The sequence below is a fragment of the Microcaecilia unicolor genome, chromosome 5, assembly GCF_901765095.1.
Source record: "Microcaecilia unicolor chromosome 5, aMicUni1.1, whole genome shotgun sequence".
Lineage (NCBI taxonomy): Eukaryota > Metazoa > Chordata > Amphibia > Gymnophiona > Siphonopidae > Microcaecilia > Microcaecilia unicolor.
The window spans coordinates 256,185,820-256,212,598 of record NC_044035.1 but is presented as its reverse complement, the minus strand read 5'-3'; the positions used below and the strand labels follow the sequence as shown (position 1 = coordinate 256,212,598).

Below are 26,779 nucleotides of genomic sequence, written 5' to 3'. Positions count from 1 at the left end.
ACCTTTTTCAGTAGTAGCTCAAGGTGAGTTACATTCAGGTACACTGGATATTTCTCTGTCCCAGGTGGGCTCACAATCTAAGCTTGTACCTGAGGCAATGGAGGGTTAAGCAACTTGACCAAGATAACAGTGGAATTTGAACCGGCCACCTCTGGATTTCAAGACCGGTGCTCTAACCACTAGGCCACTCCTCCACTCCATGTTATGGGCACAGGGTTCAATTAGAAGAACATTTTTACCTGCTTAGCCTGCATTTCTAAATTTAAAATCAAGAGAAGAAACTAACATCAACACTGCAGATCTCAATAATTGATTCTGTGTGAAATTTTTCACAGCAACCAGTTCCTTCCTTTTAGGATCTGGTAGAGGTTATACAGGTTGAGGCTCCATTTAAAGAAAAAGAAACAAAACAACAACAAGGGAGGGAATCTTTTTTTGGTTCCCGAAAGGTAGTTTGGCAACTGAGTACTAATTGTTTTATCTTCTCTGGAATTCTGCTAAATAAAACACCTTTGTTTTCTCTTGTTCACAAGACACTTGTTCGTTTCTTTCAGTGGCCACAACCTTTATGTTATTAGTATCTCTTAATTATAGTAGCTTCAGTTGTTTTCTGTGTATAGCTACTAAAGTATAGCCTCTTCTCTTTGTGCTTGACTTTTAAAATGAATTTTTTTCCTGTAACAGGCAGATGCAACAGGCCTATTTTGTCACGCTTTTTTTATTCCTCAGTAGATCCATCTCTGGACAGTTGCTGTTTTTCTGGACCTCAGTTTCTATTTTCTCTTCTTTCTCTGTGGCCATAGGCTTACTGGGTCAGCTGACTGTATGTTTATTTTGGTTAGCAGCAGTCAAGGTTGGCAAGGCATTCTTTGTAGTCACCCTTATAACCAAAGTCCCAGACCTTGTAGGTTGACCCAAATTCTGCCTCTATATCTTAGATAAAGCTTCTTTGTTCACTGTATTTGAACACTGGTTTTGCCTTCTCAGTCAGACTGTTGGACGAATGGAACTCTTCCTGGTTGGTAGCCCTCTCAATCCTTGGATTGTTCCTTTCTCACATATGAACATAAGAACATAAAAGTTGCCCTACTGGGCCAGACCAAGGGGTCTGTCTAGCGCATTATCCTGTTACCATCAGTGGCCAGTCCAGGTAACAAGCAACAGGCAGAATCTCATAAAGTGGCAAAATTCCACGCTACTTAATCCCATGATAAGCAGTGACTATCCCTAAGTCTCTCTAGTTTCTTTCCTTTACCAGTGACCTCGTTTTTCCTCACCAGGATATGCCTGTGTCCCTGGCTGATTTTTGTTTGTTTTGGACAGTGAGTTTCCATATGAACCACATTCTGCTCTTTGGGGCCTAGCAATCCTTCCAAGGCACCTTGGTTATCAGAAGCCACATTACGTCTCTGAGATTCAGCCTTTTTAAGCCTGTTGAAATCTCATTCAGTTTATCTACTTTCAAGGTTTCTGCTTTCCTTTGACTTATTTATTTAGATTTTGCTCACAGTAGTAGCTCAGTAGTGGTGTCAAGGCCTTTTAAAGCTTAATATCTTTAAAGCTTTAATATCCAAGAAGTATAACCTCGGCACACCAGCACACACCTGGAGCCTCTTTATTTTCTGAAATTTACTCTATTGAATAAATCTAGCCAGTTTACTCACAGTTAGCAAATCTTCAGAAGTTCATTCCCTGAGACAAAGATACTTCGTAGTTCTGAGAGCTGTACTTCTGAGAGATGGGAATCTGAAGAGAAGTAGCTGTTTTACAGAGGTGGCAGAGTGGTTGAATAGAAGCAAGCTGTTCAGGTGCTGGGATTGTGCAATATCTTGAGGGAAAGAATGAACTGAGTAGTTGTGCTGAGATGGTTAGTACTTCTTCCATTCTCTTTGCAGGCTCTGGATGGCATGGGCATTTTTTCTTACTGTTGCACAGCAGAATTTCAGCTGTTGATTTCCAGGTTTATTGACTAGGTCTCCTGTTCCTGTCATGTTCACACTGGGTGCACCTTCCTTTTTACCTCCTTATCGTCACAGGTGACTTGGTTCTTAACTACTCTCTCTGAGTTGTTCTGAGGCTCTTAAGTTAGCTGGAGGACAAAATCTAGTGCAGTACAGCTTTCCTTGTTATCTGTGCACTTGAAATCAATATGTGAAAAAGAGAGAGAGAAAAATGAACATATGGCCTATCCAGTCTGCCCATCCATGCCATCTACTATTCTTTCCTCTCCATTAACTATTTTTTACTAATATGGCTAGCTTACTACTGCAACTGCAGCTTCTTAGTTACTTGATGCTTGGGGTTCTTTCAACTACAAGTTATTTCCATTTTTCTTGCATTCAGGTTTTTATCTGTTTTCCCATTTTCAAAAAAAAAAAAAAGTTCCTTTTGCATGTGTAAAAGGTTGGTTTTTTTTCCCTCCATCAATTTCTATGCTTAGGATCCTTACTGATTTGATGATGTTTCGATTTTATCAGGGTTCTCTAGCTTCAGTATACTTCATCTCTTTGCATGCCATTCCTTTTGCACAGGGCTTTTTATATAGTGCTCCTTTATCCCTTGGTCATCTAGTGGTCAAGCAGACTATCTCATGGGCCTCTTACTTTGAATGTACTTATCATGAGTTTTTGCCTCTATGGCATACTTCTTTTCAAATTCTTTTGGCCTGCCTTATTGATGCATTACAACTAAAATGCCATTGCTTATACTCTTATGTATTTTCTGCATTTGAATCAGCTTCCCATTTCTGCATCTGTTCTTTTGGCTTTTAATAGCCTGTTTTCAACTTGTCATTTAACAATGCTGCCAGTCACGTGGTCTTCCTTTGATTTTTTTTTCCCCTGAAGCATAGACTATATCTGGTCTGGGCTTTCAAGATGGTATTTTTAAACAGTGTCCATATTTCATGAAAACTTTCAATCTTTGCAACTTCTTCTTTTACTTTAATATTTTTTTTATAACATTTTCATAGTCTCCCTTTTTTAAAATTGTTTTCTCAGTATTTTTCCATAACAAACCCCTCTATTGATTGTCAGACTCGATGTGTTATCAGTTCTGTCAAGTGGCCCTACCACCATTATCCTTGCATCTGGTCTTGTGTTTTGTCTGAATTCCAGGACTATCTGTAATTAGTAATTTATAACATCTTATTAGTGGTGTTGTTGTGGGGTTTTTCTTTTGCCAATTTTATTAGCTTTTCTAATTTTGTTAGCATTTCACTATTTCTTCATCTTAGTCAGTTGGACGATAGCATAGCCCCACAGCTGTACTCTTTTGTTATCTTACATGGTTCTGTTCATAAGGATGTCAGAGTACATTTTGTTTCTTGCAGGACTTTTATCCTACTTTGACCGTATGCTGTATCTAATGTGTTGCCAGCCTCCTACTAGCATGATCTACTCTGTAATTTAGTAATAATTTGTATCTGCTGCAAAACAAAATGTACTATATAATAATCACTGATCACAGCATTATATCAGATGAAGAAATCTAGTAAAATATTTTGGATTGTATATGAAAGTTTTGTTTGTTGGTGGGGATACAACTAATTTTAGTATCATTTAATGTTATTTCTACTTCAAAAGACAAAAGACCCAGAAGAGCCAGAATTAAAAAAATACAGAGGCCTACCTAGCAATGAGGAGAACACTGAAGAGTCAGAGGAGAGTCCTGAGGAGGTAACATTATAGATCTTTCATAGCACTATCTGCTCAGAGTGCTGCAGACAGGGGATTTTCAGTGGCCTGTCTGCAGTAAATTTGTATCACCATCATTTTCTTCTTTCTTGGCCAGCGCATCTTGAACTGCCGAAAAGCTGGTTCCATTATGCGAGAGGGAAGGGACAGAGTTGTCTCCCTGAGAAGTGACTGCACAGGAAAGATTCTGGCTTGCCATGTGAGTTACCCATTCTTCCAGCTGACTTGACTGTGCTTCTCTGAGAGCCTTGGGTCCTGCCTGTCTGGAGGGATGTTGTTGCATATGACCTGTTGTATGTATGTGCATTGGTTTTGTATAGGCTACATTCTGCAGATCCATGTAGTTGGCTGGTGATTAAATGTGTGTGTTGAAGTCTTTTATAATTACCGGGTAGATTGCTAGCTATTTTCACATAACAGCTGCCCGGTAGTACTTCCACTAAAGATTTCTGCCTTATTTTACAAGGGAACAGATGCTGTCCTGGAAGTATTTTATATCCTCAGTGAGGATGAAATAAACAAGAAAATGGAAAAGAAAATGAAGAAAGCAAAGAAAAAGGCCAAGTAAGTTCACTTTGAATCTAATTAAAACTAGAGCCTTATCAGAGGTAGTGCTGCATACTCCCATGCAGAGAGAACTGAGCTCAGTTTTCTGGCTTGTGTACTCTGTTCCCCGGGTTGGCTAGGGATAGCTCCTAGTTGAGAACTGTCATGACAGTGAGTAGGCTAAATGAGCTGGCAGGGAAATATAAAATAGGGGGGAAATGTAATGGTTGGACATGCATGAAGCTTTTAGCATTGCAGTCTAATGGAGACCAGTTATGATTGAGCTGAAAGCTCAAAGGAAGCTGGGCCCAACCTCCACCCCTTGAGATTAAAATCTAGAATATGAAATTATTATTTTCTATGTCATTATGCATATATACTATGATAATCTTCAAAAAAGACCAGGTCTTACACTTTAGAATCTTTGTTGTAAGCCTGTTTATGGTTTTGCATTGCCCTATGTATAGGCAGCCAATATACCTCTGCAATTTTATTGTGTGGCCTTTTTCCAGGAAATCTAATGTGGAAGACGATGAAACAGAGCCCGATGTTGAAATAAATCTTCAAGATGAAATACAGCGGCTCATTAACATCAAAGCTTCTTCCAAAATCAAGTGAGAAATCACTTCTTAGTTTTCTCTCTGCATTTATATGCTTTTTGCTGTAAAGAAGTGTTTCTCAAGCTGGTCTTGTAGCATTGATAATAACGTAGTAGATGACGGCAGAAAAAGACCTGCATGGTCCATCCAGTCTGCCCAACAAGATAAACTCATATGTGCTACGTGCTACTTTTTGTGTATAACTTACCTTGGTTTGTTTCTGCCATTTTCAGGGCACAGACCGTAGAAGTCTGCCCAGCACTAGCCCCGCCTCCCAACCACCAGCCCCGCCTCCCACCACCGGCTCTGCCACCTACAGAGCTGTGTTTTTGGGGTATCCACATGGATATGCATGAGAGAGATTTGAATACAATGGAGGCAGTACATGCAAATGTGTATCATGTATGCTTATTGTGGATATTCTGAAAACCTGACTGGCTATGGCAGTAGTATTCACTCCTAGTCCCCAGGGGCTGAAAACAAGTCAGATTTTTAAGATATACCTAATGAATATGTGCTGCTCAATTATAAACAATATCTGGCCCTAAAACGAGCACCTCAATAATACAATAACTGGCCCTTAAATGAATACCTCAGTAATACAATATAATACAAAAGCTGTGAGATTGACAAAGGTTTTTTTTTGATGTTCTAAGTAGTATTGGGTTTAGATAATATATGGTTGTGCATTTTATTTTTATTTTAGCTTTAGTCTCCTGAAGACGCCAATATAGGCAAAATGTGATATTTATTTATTAGGATTTATTTACCGCCTTTTTGAAGGAATTCACTCATATAGAGACTAACAGCATGCACTTTGACCCGAGAGCAATTGTGCACTGGAGTTCTAGCAGTTGGTAGCATTTGGTTATTCAGTGGGATACCAGCCATATTGGACTTTTTGTGACTGACAGTAATTAGGTATTCAACTGGACACCAGCTGAACACAGAGATACCTGGTCACCATCCATGATAAGTGGGTTATTTCCCCTGTGAATACCATTTCAGTTAGAGGATTCCAGTAGTACTGCTCAAATATGCAGTGGTATTTCTTATAATTGAGTGGGGCTCATATTGGACATTTGGTTCAAAGCAGGTTGTCTTTATTATATATATGAAATTCTACACACAGACTCACACAAGCTGTGTAACTTTGATGTGGAACACCCTCTCAATCCTCGACTTGATTGTGTGTATTTTAAAGTGGAGAAAAAAGCTTCAGAGTCGCCACCCAGCCAGCCCAACTTCGCAGGCTATAAGGCATGAGCTCGGTGTGCCATCATGCAGCTTCAAAAAAACTCCACTGCTTAATGTACCTAATATTTGCCTACTTCATGTGTGTCCACCATATAATACGTCAATATTCTGTACCTATCTATTAGTCGTACTGATTTTTCAATCTTTCTGTAGACTGCAAATAAATCAAGAAGGTATCGCCAGAAACCACTTTACATAATGGACAAAACTCAACTCTTCCGATGTACGTTTCCCCAGTGTGGCCATGCCACATGAACTTTATCTTATCATAACATCACTTTGTTCTCACCGGAGTCTGCAAATGCCTCTCTGGTACTATGTAAGCCACATTGAGCATACAAATAGGTGGGAAAATGTGGGATACAAATGTAACAAATAAAAATAAAACAGCTTGCATTTAACCTCAAGTCCACATTCTTTCCTGCCTCAAAGTACTGAGCCACCAATGCATGGCCTGATGCTCCTGCGACACCTCTTACTTAGAGTGGCCTATGCGGTTATAAACACCATCCGCTCCCCTACTTTCTGGCAGTCCTGTCTGCAAACCTCCATCTTCACTCTACACCTACAGTATGTGCAGTGTATGTACTGAGCACGTGGAAATTAGGAAGGTCTTCTCTATTAATGCACATTATATGACTGCAAATAACCATCACTTTTCTCCACTTAAATTTTTTTCTTACAATGTTTGTTTTATGTTTTATAAGTAGTATCTGAAGTGCAGAATAAGGTTCAGGCAACAAACACAGGGGTCCTTTTACCATATCTGAAGTGCAGAATAAGGTTCAGGCAACAAACACAGGGGTCCTTTTACCATATCTGAAGTGCAGAATAAGGTTCAGGCAACAAACACAGGGGTCCTTTTACCAAGCTGCGGTAAAAAGAACCCTGCGGTAGCAGCGAGGGCTATTTTTCCCACACACCGGGGCCCTTTTTACCACAGCAGGTAAAAAGCCCCCAAAACAAAAATGGCTATGTCGTAAGATTACTCTTACTACATGTCCATATGGCGGGGAGCATTTACCGCCACCCATTCAGGTGGAGTAAGGGCTCCCACGGTAACCAGGCAGCATACTGCGCTGCCAGATCACTGCCAGGTTAGTGCCACGGTAAAAATTCAAAAAATATTTTCCGGCAAGTCGGAACTACTCCAGTGGCCACATTGGGCTGGCGTAGTAGTTCCAGGTTGCCGTGCAGCAACCCTTTCGTAAAAAGCCCCTCAGTGACTTAAAGGGCCCTTTTAGAACTGGGTGTACGCAGTTACGTGTATCATGTGCACATAGCAGTTATGTGCGTGTGTACACTACACGTTATTCTATAAAGGAGCACATAAGTGCTATAGTGCATAACTTGGGGGGAGGGGTAATTGTGGGCATGGCTCCAACTTATGTGCATAACTTATAGTTACTTGCATTGCATGGGTGTGCCCATTTACACCTGCTATTGACCTGGCGTAAGTGGTTGCACATAAATTTAGGTGGACCAATGTGTGTTTACACTAGTATCCTATAACAGCATGAGCGTGCCCAGATGCCGTTATAGGATAGGCACACTTGTTACTGCATTGGGGTGCCTAAACCAGGCACCCTGTTATAGAATTGCCCCATAGAGTAAATCTTGCTGTTTGTATTCTGATCACAGATCATTTGACCTGGTGATGTGTTCGAAGGGAGAGTTGAAGATTGTGTTACTACTTCAGAATAACTGCCTTGAGTCTTACACCCTGAACACAATGGCAAAGGTTCCTGACTGTAACAAGACAGCCAAAATCACTATTGGGGGCCACCGCAGTGATGTGAGGACGCTGTCATTTAGCTCAGACAATATCGCAGTGCTGTCTGCTGCTGCTGAAACAGTGAAAATATGGAACAGGTTTGGTTTCTGTTTCTAACATATCTTTCATGAAGTGATGCAAAGTCTTCTCCCATGTGTTCAAGATAAATAGTTTTGATTTTATTTCTTATATAAATATGCACAGATTGACTTTTGTCAAAAGCTGTCTGTTCTTTAGTAAACAGAGATTTTCTCTGTAGTGATGACATACTTTTATTCATAAATTCAGTTTTAATGCTCTTGAAGAAGCAAATAGCCTGTCGTCAGCCCTTCTTTACTGAAGTCCTTTTCTTAGAGCAGTAGGTGTAAAATGCCTCCAAATGTTTGATATTGGATTCCTGCTGAACAAGAGTGAGTGAATTATGACTTTCTTGTTGGAATTTTTATTACTGTAGTGTGGGTATGGGGTTGGTATTTACTGTAGGTTAATTCAAAAAGATAATTTCTCCATTTCTTCAGCCACGAGAACATGACTTTTCCTGGATCCTAGCCTTTGTTCTTTTCTCCTTTAGTCTCTTTGACCCCACTACACCACACCATACTGTAAGCTGGGATCAGAAATAGAAGCCAATATGTGAATATCCCCTATGTCTTCTACTCAAATAAACATTGTTGTCCCCAGAACAATGGCACGAGGTGATGACTGTTAGTACAGGCACACACAGGTTCTCCTTTGCCTGTGATTTATGTGTGAGATAATGGCTTCCTGATAAGTCACACTTTATTCTCCCGAACCATGAGGCTAGAGTCTCTGAATAAATACAGATGCAGCTCTCTAAAAAGGGGGGAACCCCCCCCCCCCCAGTTCACTGGTGCAGATATCAACAGCTGGATTTCAGACAGAGTTCTGAACCACCACTGACTACTTAGCTACCCTTTCCATAACAAACTACAAATCCGGTGTATGCAAATATTGCACTGACTAGTTGTGCCTGTAGGGCATAGTTGGGAAGCACTAGCTGACTTGAAGTAACTATAGATTTTAATATCCTGTCAGAATATACTTAAGAAATAAGTGGCTCATCTGTTATGTTAAGAAGTAATTTCTAATTGTAACAAAGTTTGTAGTAGAAGAGCTTATTTGAACTGTAAAATAACATTTTATTGTTGATTGCTCTCTAAAATGTTTTACCATCACAGTTTGTAGTTCTGTAATATAAATTCTTCCTCATTAAAGTTCAGTGCAGAATTAATAGTGTGTTTCTATTTATCCTTCTGTTAAATAAACAGGAAAAATGGGTGCTATATACTTAAGACTATATATGTTTCTTCTCTCAGATCAACTCTACAGTGTATTCGGACAATGTCTTGTGAGTATGCTTTGTGCTCTCTGTTCGTGCCAGGAGACAGACAGGTCATCATAGGAACAAAGGTACTCTTCAAGAACTTCAGGGCACTTAACCAGTCACTGAAATTTTAGTGTGGGGGTGGGAGGAGCTTGTAAAGTTCAGAAATACCATGGTTTGGGGCACACAGAATCTTTTGGAAATTTTGGTGCAGTGACATTTATGAGAAACATGAGGGCCCATTTTACATCATGGAGAGAGGAACTGAGACATGAACAATTCCCTCTGTATTTTACAAAGGCTCTGGCAAATATGGAGCCTTTTGTAAAATATTTAGATGAACACTGGCAAAAATGAGGGAATTTGCTGTCATGTACAGAGAGGGAGCAGAGATTTTAAAAAGTTGCATGTGTTCTACTCTCCTCAAATCAGTGAGGGGGCAGCTTTTTAACTTTGCTGCTCTCAACATCCGTGCACCACTGAACCTCCCTTGAAGCATGTAAGTACTTCTCTTAATTGTCACCTTGAAGTAGATTCACTACCTATACAAACCCCTTTCTCCCTTGCCAGTCAAGCCACCCTCTCTAAACTGCTTCCCTTCCCACTGAGATCAGCGGTGCACTATTTTGAATCCAGGTACAGGACAGAGTGGGAGCAACTGGGCATTACTCCTGATCACCAGTTGGTGCCAGAGATGGGATTGGATGGTTGGGAAGGGGATCTTAACTGCCAGTGGGGTTAGGAGTAGTTTGAAAAGGGATCTTTGATTGGTTGGGGAGGAGCTTTGCTTAGTCGGGGAGGGGTGGTTAAGAGAGAGTAATTATTGGCTTAGGGTGGAAGGGGTACCACCATCCTTTGCACCTGACTCTTCAAGCTAGTAGCTGTTCAGGTGTGAAAGACAATGTTCAAAATATTTGGCCAACATGTCTGCTCTTGTAACATGGAGAATATCTGTTTATATTTTTGGCCCACATTATCCATACCCCATGTATTGCTCCAAACAAATGCCCTTGAAATCTTTGTATAGTGTGGATCTCCAAGGATAAATAGCAGATTTCTGAAATCACTGTTTATACGTGTGGCTGATCTACATGTGCACATGCTGCTATTTATCTGTGGGATGCTTCTAAAGTAGCCTCCAAGAGATATGGGGTGTGTTGCTTATCTGGTAAAGAAATGGTAATTGTCAGTATTTGTTAGCTGAATGTTGTGTCCTCAGACAGGAAAACTGCAGCTGTTTGATTTGGCTTCTGGAAGTTTGCTGGAGACTGTGGATGCTCATGATGGAGCCTTGTGGTGTATATGTCTTGCACCTGACCAGGTAACTGACCAGTAAACTGATTTAGTAAAGTTTGTAAAATCAGGCTGTTACTTCATTTTGTTCATGTAATAAAATGTATCTAAATACAGTCATGCCTCTGCAAGTAACAATTGACTGATAAAAAGCTTTGCAAGCATAGTACATATGTGCTTTGTGACAAAACAGTGGGTTTTTAAGCCTTCATTCTTGAAGTGTATGTCTCTTATTGGCCAGCAGGTGGTGCATGTTTGTTTAAAGCTGTTGCAGAGAAATGACTTTGTTTTTTTCGTTAGTCTAACACAGATAGGAAGTAGATACAGTATACTTTTGAAAACTTGTTGTTCTGGGCTCTGATTGGCCCAGGAGCTCAATTCATCTAGGATGCACTGGCTTTTTTTTCTCCAGTCTTAGCCAGGGAAAAAGAGAGAGATTTCTTTGTTGCTGAGGACCTGTGAACAGTTATATTTGATAACCTGTGAGCAGCTATATGTCCTGATCGTCCCAGGTACTATTTAGATAGTAAACAAATGTTTAGTTTTATAATTGATCCATATTAAGTTACTTGTTACTGTTTGCTGATTGCACCTTTTCTGTTGATTGTTCTAATTTTTCATGGCAATAAACATTTTTAGTTTAGTGCCTCTGCTTGTCTGGACTGACTGAGAATCTTGGTGGTTTGTGTGTTGGGTCTGTGAGTGCTTCCTAGGAACTGTGGGACCACTGGGTGTGTGGCCCCAGTAACCTAGAATTCACTGGGGATGATTTGAGAGCGGGAGACGCACCCAGAGGCGGTTGTGACCCACCCCATGGTAGCAGGGTGCTAGTGTAGAGCACAAGCGGTAGGTGCAGGTGGACCTGAGCTGTGCTAGGGATAGATCCTCTAAGTGGCCACAGGGTTAGCCCAGGTGGGTAGCTAGGCATTTTGTGACAAGTTTCAGCATAAATAAACCTGATATAAACAGGCGGTGATGCCATAAGGGATCAATATTCAACTGGTAATAATCAGATAAAATTAACTGGACAACTTTGGTTAAATTTATCTTGATATTCAGCCCAAATGTGATCAGCCTGAAAGATGACCACATAAAATTGTCTCGTTAACTTCAAATGGAGAGTCAGGTGTCTACAGCACCATAGAAATACTAGAGTAGACAATGGCAAAATAAACATGACACCCAAAAGGTATTTAAAAAAAATAAGTTTAATGATCATGATTGAACATATATGGTTAAAAAAATAAAATCTTTGTGAGCAGAGCTGTCTTTGGTAGATGGGTATTTAAAAGGATTAAGATCACCAGAGGTACTGAGGAATATCCAAAACATTAAACTGAAAAGTGCTGAAGTAAAAAAAAAAAAAAAAGGTGGAGATATGAAAGAAACTGAAAAAAGAGGTATCAAAAAAATTATTTAGAGAGAACTCAAAGCAGTTCTACAGGGAACTGGGAAAGACCATCAGTATAGTGAAAACACTACTGACTAAAGCTGAAACAGATACATTCTGGATATGGAGAAGCAAATTGGTTACCCTGCATGCAGAAGTATTTGAAATGGGCAAGCAATATGGAATGGCCTGAAGTAACAACAAAAGAGCTGGAAGACAGGGTGAAAAGAGCCCCAAACTGGAAGAGCCCTGATACAGATGGCATGACCAACTTTTGGCTCAGAGGGTTAACATCTCTTCACCAAGATATGCAAAACTGCGAAAACCAATTGTTCAAGCATAAAGATTTGACACCACGTTGGCTAATAACAGGAAGAATGCTTCTGTGCCCAAAGGGAGATGTAAATAACCATCCCCAAAATTACAGACCAATAACTTGTCTACCTTATAAGCTGTTCACTGCAATAGATGCTGGCAGGATATATTATAATACTAGTAAAAAAGGCCCGTTTCTGAGAGCAATGAAACAGGCGCTAGCATGGTTTTCATTGGTAGTGTGTATGTTTGAGAGAGAGAGAGAGAGAGAGAGTGTGTGTGTGAGAGTGACTGTGTGAGAGAGACTGAGTGAATGTGCGAGTGTGTGTGACATAGAGTGAGGCTGTCTGTGAGAATGAGAGTGTGTTTGTGAAAAAGAATGTGCGTTTGATATATATAGACTTTATGTGTGAGTGAGTGAGTGATTGATTGAAGGAAGGAGAGAGTGTGTGTGTTTGAAAGCGTGTGTGTGTGTTTCTGTGTATGTGTGAGTGTTTTAAGCAGGTGGTGCATTCCCCTCCCCCTACCGTGCCCCTCTTCTTCCCCCTCCTCTCACCGCCCCAGTCACCCTCCAAGTTCCAGGCCACCCTCCCCCCCTCAGAGTGAGTATATGTGTTTGAAAGAGTGTGTGTGTGTATATGTGTGAGTGTTTTAAGCAGGTGGTGCATTCCCCTTCCCCTTCTGTGCTCCTCTTCCTCCCCCTCTGCTCACCGTCAACTTTCCAGTCTGCCCTCCCTCCCCCCTGCCCTCCTCCCTCCCTGTTCTTTGCTCCCAGGCACTGAATGCAGCATTCAGGCATTGATTGTGTGCTGTGCTGCTGCTCCTCTCTCCTCTTTCTGTCCCCTTAGGAGCGCAGGTACCATGAAGTTGTTTTGAACTTCCTGTTCCTGCGCTCCAGGGCCAGTGAGAGATGAGTGGCTGCAGAGCAGACAGCCAATGGCTGAAGGCTGCCTGCATTTCCGTTGTTTTTGTTTAAGATAAGTAGCGATGTTTGAGGGGGGAGGGTGGATATGGGAAGCGGCGACCTCAAGGGGAGGGGTTGAGAGGGGAAGCGGCGAACTCGGGGGGGGGGAGGTGGAGTTTGAAAGAGGCGACCTTGGGGGGGGGGGTGCATAGCATAGGGGAAGCAGCGACCTCGCTCGCAGGTGGATGGAGAGGGGAAGCGTCGAACTGGGGGGGGGTGGAGGATGGAAGAGGCGACCTTGGGGGAGGGGGTGGAGAGGGGAAGCGGCGACCTCGTGGGCGAGTGGAGAGGGCGGGGAAGCTGCGTACTTGGGGCGGGGGTGGAGAGAGGAGGTGACGAACCTTGTGGGGAGTGGAAACAGAGCTGGGCTTCCTTGATTTGTCGAGTGTCTTTGCTCCGCCCTCGATGTCATGACATTGTGACGCGAGGGCGGGGCAGACACTGAAGGCCAAACCGGATATCTCGGGCGCCTCAAGTTCCGGCTTGAGGCTTCATCAAACGTTGGAGGTGCCTTTTATATATATAGATAGACTGTAATAATATCATGGCAACCGAGCAGAAGAGCAATAAGAGAGAAGCATATGGAACAAAAGACCAGCTGTTGCTTAACCCCCCCCCCCCCCCCCCCAAAAAAAAAAAAGAGTATTAAGAAAAGCAGAAACCTCAATGTAGCATGGATTGATTATAAGAAAGAGTGTGAAAACTGTAAGGTTGTTTATAGCCATCTGCATGCTGTTTTTTATAGAGGTCCTTTACTAAGTTGTGGGATAAAGGGCCCTGCTGTGGCGGGGAGGGGGCATCTTTCCTGCGTGCCAGGGCCCTTTTTACTGCAGCCGGTAAAAAGCACCCCCCTAAAAAAAATGGCCATGCAGTAAGATAACCCTTACCACGTGACCATGCGGTGGAGAACTGTTAAGGTGGTGGTAAAGTCTCCCATGGGTAACCTGTGTTGGACTTACCACCACTTTGTAAAAGGGCCCCTTAATTTGTTAATTTTCAATTTGTATTTTGTGTTTCTTATCTTTTCATTACTTTTTATTCTTTAATTATTTTAGGGTTGCATTTCAGTTAAGGTTTGTAATCACGATTAAAGATATGGCTTTTTTTCTCACTGTGGTTCCTTGTGATTTTGGGCAGTGGAAGGTTAAGTGACTTGACCAGAGTTACAAGGAGCTGCAGTGGAGGGGGGGGGGGGGAATAAATAAATAACACCTTTAATCGCATGATTAATCGCAATTAAAATTTTAATTGAATTGCAGCCCTATAAGATAGTGTCACTCATCTATATAAATAAAATCCCCCTCAGACATTCTGAATCCCCCTCAGATGTTCTGAAGCTCACCTCTCTCCAACTGTGGCTCCTGACCTAGGCTATTCGGACTCCCGCACTCAGCCACGGCCATCTGCGCCCTAGGCCACGCCCCATCTGGACATAAAAAGCACTCTCAACGTTCCATTGACCACTGACATCAATGAAGCCAGTTCGTTTGTTCGAAGCTCTGTAGCAGCAGATGTGGGCCCCGCCCTCACGTCAAACGTAATGACGTTGAGGGCGGAGCACATTCAAGGAGCCAATCAGTAGCCGAAAGCAGGAGAGAGGCCAGGTTCACACTCTCGCACAGGACGAAGAGGGAGGGCGGCAACACGGCGAGCAAATGGCTGCGGCGAGTGTCCAATGTGCAGGAGGCGGGTGAGGGCTCGGGGTCGAGGACCACTGGCGACTCGGAAGCGGGAGGGGGAGAGGAAACAGCACTGGCTACGACTCCAGCGCAGCCGTCATCCCATTCACTGAAAACAAAAGAAGCAAACCTATGACATGCTTCAGGATGTTTAATACACAGGAGTGGAAGTGACCCAAGCAAGTGTACGGTAAGGAAGGAAGCCCATTGGTTAATCTCTGTTTCAACTCCCCCACTCAGCCGTCATTGCTATACACTCACAAACAAGCAAACCTAGGAGCTGCTGCTTCACATTGTCGTTTTTAAATTGAGGACAAAAGGAGAGGGGACACAGACAGACCCTGCAACTGGGAGGGGAGACCCTGCAACTTGGAAAAAGGGACGGGGGGAACCCCCCTGGAACTGTGAGGGAGGGGGAATCCCCCCTGCAACTGGGAGACAGACCGGGGGGGGGGGGGGGGGAGACCCTGGCACATACTCTCATTCTCACACACACACTCGCACCCAGTCTCACTCTCCCTCTGTCACACACGCGCGCGCACACTCACTCTCTCAAACATACACACTCCGAGGAAAACTTTGCTAGCGCCCGTTTCATTTCTGTACGAAACGGGCCTTTTTTACTAGTGGATAATAAATTGCCTTGAAATGTACAAAATGAACTCTGAATTAATCAAGTATATTAACTTCGTCATGAAAATGTGGCAAAAATACATTATATCCAGTATGAAAATGGACAGTTTGTAATTCCTAATATCAGGATCCAGCATTCTAGGGAGACTCTTTGTCACCACTCTTATTTTGTATAGCACTTAATCTTTGAGTACACTGCTTAACTATTTGGGTTTTGGATTTGGCCTTAATCCTAGAACTGGCAAAGACCCAGGGGTTACATTAAACCTGCTATTTATAGATGACTTGAATCTCTACAGTTCCAGTGAACAACATCTGGCAGAACAACTCCAGTTAGTAAAAAAAAAAAAACTTTTCAGATGGTAGCAGGATGACTTTTGGCCTGGATAAATGTACTAAGGCAGTCTTCCAAGGAGGAAAATTGAGTAAAACTGAAAACATCTCTTTGAGCAATGATTGTGCCATCCAGAAACTTGATCAGGAAGGGATATGTAAATAGGAGTAGAGGAAGGAGCAACAGCCCAGCATAAAGTACTGAGAGAAAAACCTGCAAAGAGTATTATAAGAGATTAAAATTGATACTGAGAAGTGTTCTAACATAAAAAAATAAGGTGCAGGCCATCAACCAGCGCTGCAATTCCTGTAAGGTTTGGAATTGTGGACTGGCTTTATAAATATCTTGAAAAATTGGATGTACAAACAAGAAAACTCCTCCATACTCATAAGGTAGTCTATAAGAATCGGTGAATTCCAAGACTGTACATTCCTAGATTATAAATATGGACCTATCATTGATCTCCAGGTCTATTTAACAGCATCAATAGATCCAAACGTGCAAATAGTTCTAAAGTATGAGAGCAAATGTCCATTGAACTTGGGCAGGCATTCTGACAATCTGAAGGAATGAGTGAGAATCCACTTGTAAGCACAGGAATGGAACCAGCAGAGTATGCAAAACAGGAAAAAAGCTCTTTAAAGAAGTAAATCAGCAGACAGAAAAACAAATGGCAAATGCTCAAATACAGTGGAAAATATAAAGTATTGCTCGAGGAGCCATTTGTGGATGAAGCTCAGACACATGAATGGTTAAGGCGAGGAGAACTGAAACAAGGATGAGAGATTGATAGCACTCAGGACAGCAGATTATGGACGAGATGGTTCACAGCATGGGAAAAAACTGGTACAACCAACATCTGTAGATTCTGTAAGAAAGAGTTGGAAATAGTTACTCATCTCATAGCTGGTTATAAAGTGGCAGAAAATTTGTATACGGAAAGGCACAGCAAGGTGACAATGTCTCATTAATTGGCAGCTCTGTAAACATTGCAACATCAGTGTACTGGAAAAGCATCGGTATCATGACCCTAAGAGGACTGTGGAAAACAAAGAGGTTATAATCACCTGGGACATCTCCATCCCCACAGATAAAAAGCTTGATGCAAGCAAGACATAGTGGTAAAAGAGCAAAACACTAGAATGGCATTAATCATAGAGGTGTCCGTCCCAAGTGATTAGCCTGTGAATCATATGGAGAGAGATAAGATTCTCAGGTACCAAGAAATGCAGTCTGAGACTAAGAAAATGTGGCAGAAAGATACAAGTGTATTTCTCATTGTTTTGGGTGCCACAGGCTTGATCAAAAAGAATTTGTAAACACACCTGTATAGGTTGCTGTCACGAAACGCCTAGCCACCCGCCTGGGGCTACCCCTGTAGCCACTTAGACAGCTCAGGTCCACCTGCTGCTTGTGCTCTACACTAGCACCCTCCACCCCACCGACTGGGTCCCACTTACCTTTGGGCAAGGTATTCCCCGGTGATTTCTAGGACACTGGGACCACACTCTCAGGGGTCCCACACAGTTCCTAGAAAGCACCCACAGACCCAACACACAAACCATTAGGATTCTTAGTCTAGGACATCAGAGCCAATAAACAATTATGTTTATTTTCATAAAATATTGAACAGTGAACCATAAAAACAGATGGGAAAAACAGCACACAATAACAAGTAACTAAAATAGGATTAATTCTTAAATTATCTAAACATTTTGTTACTACCTGGGGAGTTTCAGGAAGTTATCTGCTCATAAAGTCTTGAACAAGATCTCAGGACAGAGATGTTTACCTCTATACTCCCAGACTGAGACTGAGAGAAAAGCCAGTAATTGCTGGCTGGATACAGCCAGTCACTTTCAAAAGTGGCTAGCCACAGGACTGTAGGAACTTCCTCTCTTGTGCTAAACTAAAGAAGAAAACAGCCTTTCTGTAACAGCTTAAAACTGAATACACGCGCCATCTGCTGACCAATTAGGAGAACTACACCGTCAGTAAAATAATACAGTTTACAGGCTTAGAAACCCACTGTTTCGTCACAGTTGCCGATACATGTTAATTCTTGTGAACACCAGAGGGAAGCTCTTTGGCATGATGCAAGTTTTATAGTACTCTATATACCCTGACTTTAGGCATGAGGGTCATTCATGTTTTGTGTGCAAAAATAACCCATTTGGAGAAATTGCCTCCATAAAAAAAAATATATGTCTATATCTATATATATCTGTAGTCCTTCCATAATTTTCTTAAAACGGAGGATCCTTGGGTAACATATTTTGTAGTATATCTTCATTAAAACAAGATATTTTTCCAGGGGGAAGCTGCTATAGAGGTTTTTTTTTTTATGTGCGTAAGTGTGCACTTTGCCCATGTATATGCCCACCTGCAAACTAAACGCTATCAAAAATATGTGCGTACAAAATATCACTTAGACACATTTTTGGCATTTACGCTCATATCTGTGCACATATATGCCATTATTGTAATCATTTACATGCACAGTAGGCACATAAATATTAGCACCTATTTTATAGAATTACCCCCTAAATGCCCATTTTCATCTGTACGTAATATAAGACTAGCATTTACCCATTCTACTCAGGATTTTGTAGACCTTGATCATATCCCCCCATAGCCATTTCTTTTCCAAGCTGAAGAGCTCTAACCTCTAAAGCCTTTTCTCATAGGAGTTCCATATGGAGGAGTAGCCTATTGGTTCGTGCAGCGGACTTTGATCCTGGGGAACTGGGTTCGATTCCCACTGCAGCTCCTTGTAGCTGGGCAAGTCACTTAACCCTCCATTGCCCCAGGTACAAATAAGTACCTGTATATACTATGTAAACCGCTTTGAATGTAGTTGCAAAAACCACAGATATATGGTATATCAAGTCCCATTCCCCTTTCCCCTTTAATCATTTTGGTCATCCTTTGAACCTTTCCTTGTTCTGCTATATCTTTTTTGAGATGCGGCGACCAGTATTGCGCACAATACTCAAGGTGAAGTTGCATTGTGGAGTGATAAAGAATATTATAATTTTTTTGTATTTTATTTTCTATTTTTTTCCTAATAACTCCTAACATTCTGTTTGGGTTGTGTTTTTTTTGTTTGTTTGGCCACTGCTGTACACTGAACAGAAGATTTTCAATGTATTGTCCACTGTGACACTTAAATCTTTTTCTTGGATGGTGACCCTTAATGCAGAGTCGCTGCCCAAAAAATATCTGTCTAGCATACAGATTTAATGTATATTTTTACACTGTTTATGATTAGTGAAATTATGTGCAATGGGGCCTGTATTTTTATTTAAATCAATTTTTCCACCTTGCTTAAGCGGGGTTTTGTTACAGGCGGTGCTGATAAATGTGTGAAGTTCTGGGAGTTTGAGCTGGTACAAGATGAGAATAACCCCCAAAACAGGTATGTTTGTTTGTTTATTTATTTATCCTACATTTATACCCCACTTTTTCCCACAGTTGTGCAGGCTCAAAGTGGCTTACAATGTTTCAGATCAGAGGTGATACAATTACAATCAAATCAGATAGAATGGAAGAAACAGGCAAAGAAGAAAATAGGGAAAGAATAAGAGAGACCAAAAATGGTTCGTAGCTATGTTGTTAGGATGGGCTTCAGGCTGTATGTTGACTCCTTGGAGTAGGCAGAACCTCTGGTGGCTGGAAGAGAAGAAATTCGACTGGACACCAAGATGACCTTGTAGGATGTTATTGTATTAAAGCGGTCTTTTACAAAGGTGCACTAGCGTTTTTAGCATGCGCTAAAGATTAGCATGTGTTAAATGCTAGAGACGCCCATGTAAATATATGGGTGTCTCTAATGTTTAACACATGCTTATTTTTAGTGTGCACTAAAATTGGCCACCTTTGTAAAAGGACCCCTAACTTGGTTGAGACACAGTCCCATGTTCACTTTGGGTTATGAGTAGTATCATGTGTGATTTCTTTTGATATGGTGCTCTAAGACTGTAAGTCCATACAGTGAAAAGTGAGGAGAGAGACTACTCTTACTTATTAGTGTCTGTCTTTGGCACCTTTGACATATTGTCAAAATACTAACCCTAGTAGCGCTCTAGAAATGTTAAATAGTAGTAGTATATGAAGTCTACAGTCTTGGAAGGTAGGAGATAAAATTATAAAATCAAGTGCAACAAGCATAAATATATAAAATACATTATTTTTGGAATTTTAATACTTTACAAAAAAGAGTAAATACAATAAATTATTTTTCAATACTCCAATCAAAAATAAGAAAACAAAGAAAGGAAAACATTTTGCACACAATTCATACCTCCCTTGAGATAGCAAGTTACAACTCTGAGGTTAGAACAAAATTAATGTGCATATTAATCCTTCCAATAATAAATCCAAAAGAAAAAAAGGCCTGTAAAGTGATGGAAACCTATCCAGCTCCATCTCCTGGTACTCCAAATTTTATCCGCTGCAGAATTCACTAATATACTCTATATCTAGCTCTCTGATAAATCATTAGCCACTTTCAGGGAAAACAGAAAGTTAGGTGTACTACCAAGACTTATGATCTTAGTTGAAAAAATAACTTTCTCCGTGCTTTAGTGACTCTTGAAAACATCAGGGAATATAGTAATCTTCTTGTACACACACACTCTCCTAGTGTAACCACTAATGTTACTCTAGACAGTATCTCATCCACTGAAGATTCAAGAAAATAAGTTAAATCCAGACTTACAGAAACATTTTCAACCGTATGGACATTATCAATTTCCACAGCTGAGAAGAAACAAAAATTAGAAACAAGAAAGGAATCCACATTATGAAGTAAATCATTTTCCTGAGCGTTTCCTTAATGCAATATGGGTGATAACAAATCAGTCTTAGAAAAAATTCAATAACATTAAATTTTTTGATCTTGTAATATTTTCCAAAAACTCAGTTTGCTTATGTAGGTTATCTAGAAGTCCCCTGCAGCCAAGGAAGAGACTACATGGGATTCCATCTTTTGCAACTTCCTCTCAGCATTCAACTAACAGGAAACCTGTTCCTGTAACTTGCCTCCCTGTTTATTAAGCCATGTGGCAATGCCGACACAGCCCATTCAAATTGAATGGGCTGTGTTGGCATTAGTACACAGCAGTCACTAGCGCTGCTTAGTAAATAGTGGTAATAGTCTCCTGTGAAAATTGAGTGATTTCTTCCAAATCACCTTGAAGAGCCAAATCTGTACTGGTCACCACACTCCAAATATCCTTTAATCTTCAGTTAAAGATGTAATATCTGTGGCTGTCCAGTAGCCGAACTAGATAAAACAATAGTTTTAGACAAAGGAACAAAGCCTGAAAAAATTTCTTGTGACGTAGCCAGAGGGAAATCAACTTCATCCCCCATTAACTCATTAAATCTAGAGGATTTGATTCCATCAAAATGGAAAAGGGCTTAAAATGGAAATCTCCGTATAAAAGTGATGTCACCATATATTTTGTCATTGATAAAAAGTAGGGCTGCACATTGATCAAAAATGTTAATCATGCAATTAATCGCAATTGAAATTTTTAATTGTATGATTAATTGCATAAAGTGTCCACCTCACATTTCCTCCTGTACAGTGCAAAGTATAATTTCACAAAATTGACATATTTTAGTTACTACACTGAAAATATCATTTTTCTTACCTTTGTTGTCTGGTGATTTTATTTTCTAACCATCTTGTTCCCTTTGTATGCTCTGAACTCTGTTTCCAGAGCTTCCTGTCTAGTCACTATTTCTTTTCTCTCCTCCGTTCTCTTTCACTTCCTGCTCTATAATCCATCTTTCACATTCAACTTTCTTCCATTTTTCTTCCACCTCAAATCTGTCTGATTTCATCCTTCCCCTCCATGTGCACAATCTCCTTCTATCTCTCTTCTCTTCCCTTCCCCTCCCCTGCTTGGGCAGCATCTCCTCTCCTCCCTTCCCTTCTCCTCCCTTCAATGGGCACCATCTCCCCTATTTTGAGTCCTGGCATCTCTGCTTGGCTGCCTCTCCCCTTCCCTTCTCCTGCAGTTTGGCGCCTCAGTCTCCTCCCACACCCCACTCCCCAGACTGCATCTCTCTCTCTCCTTCCTCCTGTTGGTCCCAGCATCTCTGCTTTCCTCTCCCTCCCCTCCCACGGAAATCTACCGATCTTGTCTTTACAGTCAACAGCTTTAAACACAGGCTGCTTCTCTCTCGCCAGGAGCGTTCCCCCTGTAGCATCCAACTTCTTCTGATGCAACTTCCTGTTTCCTGAGGGCAAGATGCTACAGAGGGGAGCACTCCTGGCTAGAGAGAAGAGGGTTGTGTTTAACACTGTTGACTGTGAAGGCAAGTTCGGAGGGTTGCTGGGAGGGGGAGAATGACAGATGCTGGAGCGTGTACATATGTGCTGAGGGGGGAAGGTGGTGACAGGAGAGAAAGAGATACCAGAAGGAACAACCTGAGAGATCTCGGACCATAGGACAGGACGAAAGGGAAGCGCAGAGAGAGTTATAAGGAGCAGGAAACTTGTTGTAATTAACATGTTAAAATTATTAATGCAAGTTAATATGAATATAAGAACATATATTGCCATACTGGAACAGACCTAAGGTGCATCAAGCCCAGTATCCTGTTTCTCCAGCGGTGGCCAATCCAGGTCACAAGTACTTGGCAAGATCCCAAAAGAGTAAAACAGCTTTTATCCTGCTTATCCTAGAAATAAGCAGTGGATTTTCCCAAATCCATCTTAATAATGGCTTATGGACTTTTAGGAAATTAGCCAAACTGTTTTTAACCCTGCTAAACTAACGTTTTAATGCGTTAAATGTGCAACCCTAATAAAATGATACTTTTTTTCAACATTTTTATGATTTTTGAAATAGTGTTTCAGAAGACCATATTGTGGATTTGTAGCATGAGATGATTTGCATACCAAGGAGGCTGTGTATATAAATCAATCTCATGAATAATTATTGTGGATATCCTGAAAACCTAACAGGCTGGGGTTCCCCAAGGACAGGTTAGGGAATCACTGTATTAAGAGGTCCTTTTACAAAGCTGCAAGAAAAAGGGCCCTGTGGTAACCATGGGGGCCATTTTTCCCGCATGCCAGGGCCCTTCTTAACACAACGGATAACCCCCCCTCAAAAAAAAATGGCCATGCTAACCCTTACCGTGTAGCCATGCAGCAGGGAGTACATACTGTCACCCATTAAGGTGGCGGTAAGGACTCCAGCAGTAACCGGGCAGTGCGCAATGATGCCTGGTTACCGCCGGGTTAGTGCCACACTAGAGAAAGAGTTCTTTTTCAGAAGTGCCGGAAATGGCACACATTCTCGTGCCGGAACTACCACTGGTGGCCGCGTTGGGCCGGCGGTAGTTCCAATTTAGCTTGCTATAGTAGAATTGGAAGAATCTGGAACAGGAGCTACCAGCCAGCAATCCACAGCAGCTGCACGATCCGTCCACCATCTGCTAGGAGACAGAGAAAATACTGAACATTCCAGACTGCACGATACCCTTAAGAGGCGGTTTACTTGGAACTATTTTCTCTGTCTCCTTTTCCTGGTAGATGGACACAACCCATTAGTCTGGACTGGTCTGGTATGGATGACAAGGAAATGCACATTAAAATGCCAGCTAAGCATAAGCATGTCGATTTGGACTTAAACACAAAAATGGAAATTATAAAGATGTTAGATAACCACTGTAAGCTCAAAGACATTGCAGAAAAATTTGGGATTGACATTTCAACCGTGAAAGCTAGCTAACAAACAAGACAAAATAATCAAGGATTTTCTTTCATCACTAGCAGCAGTAAGCTGTAAGCACATCCAACCTAGTCTGTACATGGACATTGAAGAGGCATTGTTAAAGTGGTTTAAACCAGACCCATGCTGTACAAGTTCCAGTAAGTGGACCGATGCTTACAGAGGTTTCCGAATCTCTGGCTAAAGAGATGGGGTTACCTGAATAGAAATGTTCCAATGGATTCCTTGAACACTTTAAAATTCGCCATAACGTTGTATTCAGGGTTGCTGCTGGTGAGTATGCCAGTGTAGAGCAAGAGGCAGTGAACAACTGGTTTTCCCGTTTGCTAGAAATAATTGAGGATTACAGACTAGATGTGTTCAACATGGATGAAACTGGCATATTTTACAAACTGTTACCAGACAGAACTCTTGCTTCAAAAAAAAAAAAAAAAAAGAAGTTTCATGGTTGGAAAAAGTGCAAAAGACTACCTCACAGCCACAATTTGCTGCAACATGTCTGGCGTTTGACAAGGTACCTCATGAAAGCCTACAGAGGAAATTGGAGGGTCATGGGATAGGAGGAAATGTCCTATTGTGGATTAAAAACTGGTTGAAGGATAGGAAACAGAATTGGGTTAAATGGGCAGTATTCACAATGGAGAAGGGTAGTTAATGGGGTTCCTCAGGGGTCTGTGCTAGGACAGCTGCTTTTTAATATATTTATAAATGATTTAGAGATGGGAGTAACTAGCGAGGTAATTAAATTTGCTGATGACAAAGTTATTCAAAGTTGTTAACTCGTGACAGGATTGTGAAAAATTACAGAAGGACCTTACGAGACTGGGAGACTGGACGGCTAAATGGCAGATGACGTTTAATGTGAGCAAGTGCAAGGTGATGCATGTGGGAAAAAAGAACCCGAATTATAGCTACGTCATGCAAGGTTCCACGTTAGGAGTTACGGACCAAGAAAGGGATCTGGGTGTCGTCGTCGATAATACACTGAAACCTTCTGCTCAGTGTGCTGCTGTGGCTAGGAAAGCGAATAGAATGTCGAGTATTATTAGGAAAGGTATGGAAAACAGGTGTGAGGATGTTATAATGCCGTTGTATCGTTCCATAGTGCGACCACACCTTGAGTATTGTGTTCAATTCTGGTCACTGCATCTCAAGAAAGATATAGTAGAATTGGAAAAGGTGCAGCGAAGGGCGACTAAAATGATAGCGGGGATGGGACGACTTCCCCATGAAGAAAGACTAAGGAGGCTAGGGCTTTTCATCTTGGAGAAGAGACGGCTGAGGGGAGACATGATAGAGGTATATAAAATAATGAGTGGAGTGGATGTGAAGCGTCTGTTCACGCTTTCCAAAAATAGTAGGATAGGACTAGGGGGCATGCGATGAAACTACAGTGCAGTAAATTTAAAACAAATCGGAGAAAATTTTTCTTCACCCAACGCGTAATTAAACTCTGGAATTCGTTGCCAGAGAATGTGGTGAAGGCGGTTAGCTTAGCAGAGTTTAAAAAGGGGTTAGTTAGACGGTTTCCTAAAGGACAAGTCCATAAACCGCTACTAAATGGACTTGGGAAAAATCCACAATTCCAGGAATAACATGTATAGAACTAGGAAAAAAGGCCCATTTCTGAACGCAATGAAACGGGCGCTAGCAAGTTTCTGTAATTTTGTTTTTAAGGGAACTGTTAGGAGAGAGTATGTGTGAGAGAGAGAGCGTGTGAGTGAGTATGAGTGAGTGTGTGATTGAGACAGAGCCAGAGTGTGTGTCTGTCTGAGTGAGTGTAGTGTGTCCTGTCCCCTGGCATCCCCTCCTGTCCACATCGAGCAATCTGTTCTCTCCCCCTGGTCTCCCCTCCTCTCCATATGTCTCTGTATGTTTCCTTTCACCCATATAGAGTGTCCCCCTCCCTGTCTCTCTGCCCTCTGAGTTGTAGGCCCTCCTCCCTGTCCCCTGTGAGTTGTAGGCTTCCCCTCCCTCCCTCCCTTCCTCCCTTTCTCTCCCTCCGTCTCCCTCTGTGGCCTTTGATTTCCATGGCCCTTCCCTCCCTCTCCCTCTGTGTCCTCTGATTTACAGGCCCCGTCCTTCCGAGAACAGCACCCCTCCGCCCCAAAGGTCGGTGGTCGCTCACCCCCCCCCCCCCCCCGAGGTCACCACTCACCGCAGTCCCTCAATATTTGCAGAACCCCAGCAACTGCAACCCTTCCCACCCACCCAAACACAGGGTCGCGGTGCACTCGCTCCCCCCCCCCCCCCCCCGGAGGCCACCACTCACCCCCCAAGGTCAACGGAGGCAGTGCTTTAAAGTAATGCCAGCTGAGAGGAAGATAAGCACAGTACAGCAGCCTCGCGTTCACCTTTCCCCTTCTCTCTCTGCGAAACAGGAAATGAGGGCGGGACGCAGAGAGAGAAGGGGAAAGGTGAACGCGAGGCTGCTGTACTGTGCGTATCCCTCTCAGCTGGCATTACTTTAAAGCGCTGCCTCCGTCGACCTCGGAGAGTGAGTGGTGGCCTCCGGGGGGGGGGGGGGTGCGAGTGAGCGGCGGCCCTGGGGGGGGGTGCGGGAGCGAGTGCGCGTTGACCCTGTGTTTGGGTGGGTGGGAGGGGTTGCAATTGCTGGGGTTCTGTGAACTGTGAGGGAGTGTGGTGAGCAGCGATCTTGATCCGCCTCCGCGCCTGTGCCTTGTCCATTTCGCCCTCCGACGTTGAGGCTGTCTGCCTGCCTGCCTCCCTCCCTCCGTCGCACGTTGTTCCTGGTTCGCTCCATGTCGGGACGCTCTTTTTTTTTTTTTTCCTTGCTCCGTCTCCGCGCCTGTTCCCTTTCCGTTTCTCCCCTCGAGTGTCATTGCTCCACCCTCGACATCATCACGTTGTGATGCGAGGGCGGGGCAGACACTCATGTGCACACCGGATATCTAGACCGCCTCAAACTTCCGGCTGGAGGCTTCATTAGAACGTTGGAGGTGCCTTTTATATATAGAGACGTTTGTACGTTTGGGAAGCTTGCCAGGTGCTCTTGGCCTGGATTGGCCGCTGTTGTGGACAGGATGCTGGGCTCGATGGACCCTTGGTCTTTTCCCAGTGTGGCATTACTTATGTACTGACAAGTGCCTGCTGTTTGTAATCGGAAATTCACAAAATCCACACTGTTAGAAAAATGTTAAAAGCATTCCGGTGACCTACAAGACAAACAAACATATATGG

The 26,779-nt window shown here is 42.4% G+C and overlaps 1 protein-coding gene across 2 annotated transcripts in view; it reads left to right on the top strand.

Moving 5' to 3' along the window:
- WDR3 (WD repeat domain 3) overlaps window positions 1-26,779 on the top strand; it is a 120,676-nt gene that overhangs the window by 44,416 nt on the left and 49,481 nt on the right. For both annotated transcript variants that reach the window (XM_030204016.1, XM_030204015.1), the window contains exons 8-15: window positions 3,585-3,677; window positions 3,793-3,894; window positions 4,162-4,259; window positions 4,754-4,855; window positions 7,739-7,969; window positions 9,209-9,302; window positions 10,436-10,537; window positions 19,157-19,242. In XM_030204016.1, the coding sequence (XP_030059876.1) occupies window positions 3,585-3,677; window positions 3,793-3,894; window positions 4,162-4,259; window positions 4,754-4,855; window positions 7,739-7,969; window positions 9,209-9,302; window positions 10,436-10,537; window positions 19,157-19,242 (908 nt within the window). The remainder of the gene's footprint in view (window positions 1-3,584; window positions 3,678-3,792; window positions 3,895-4,161; window positions 4,260-4,753; window positions 4,856-7,738; window positions 7,970-9,208; window positions 9,303-10,435; window positions 10,538-19,156; window positions 19,243-26,779) is intronic.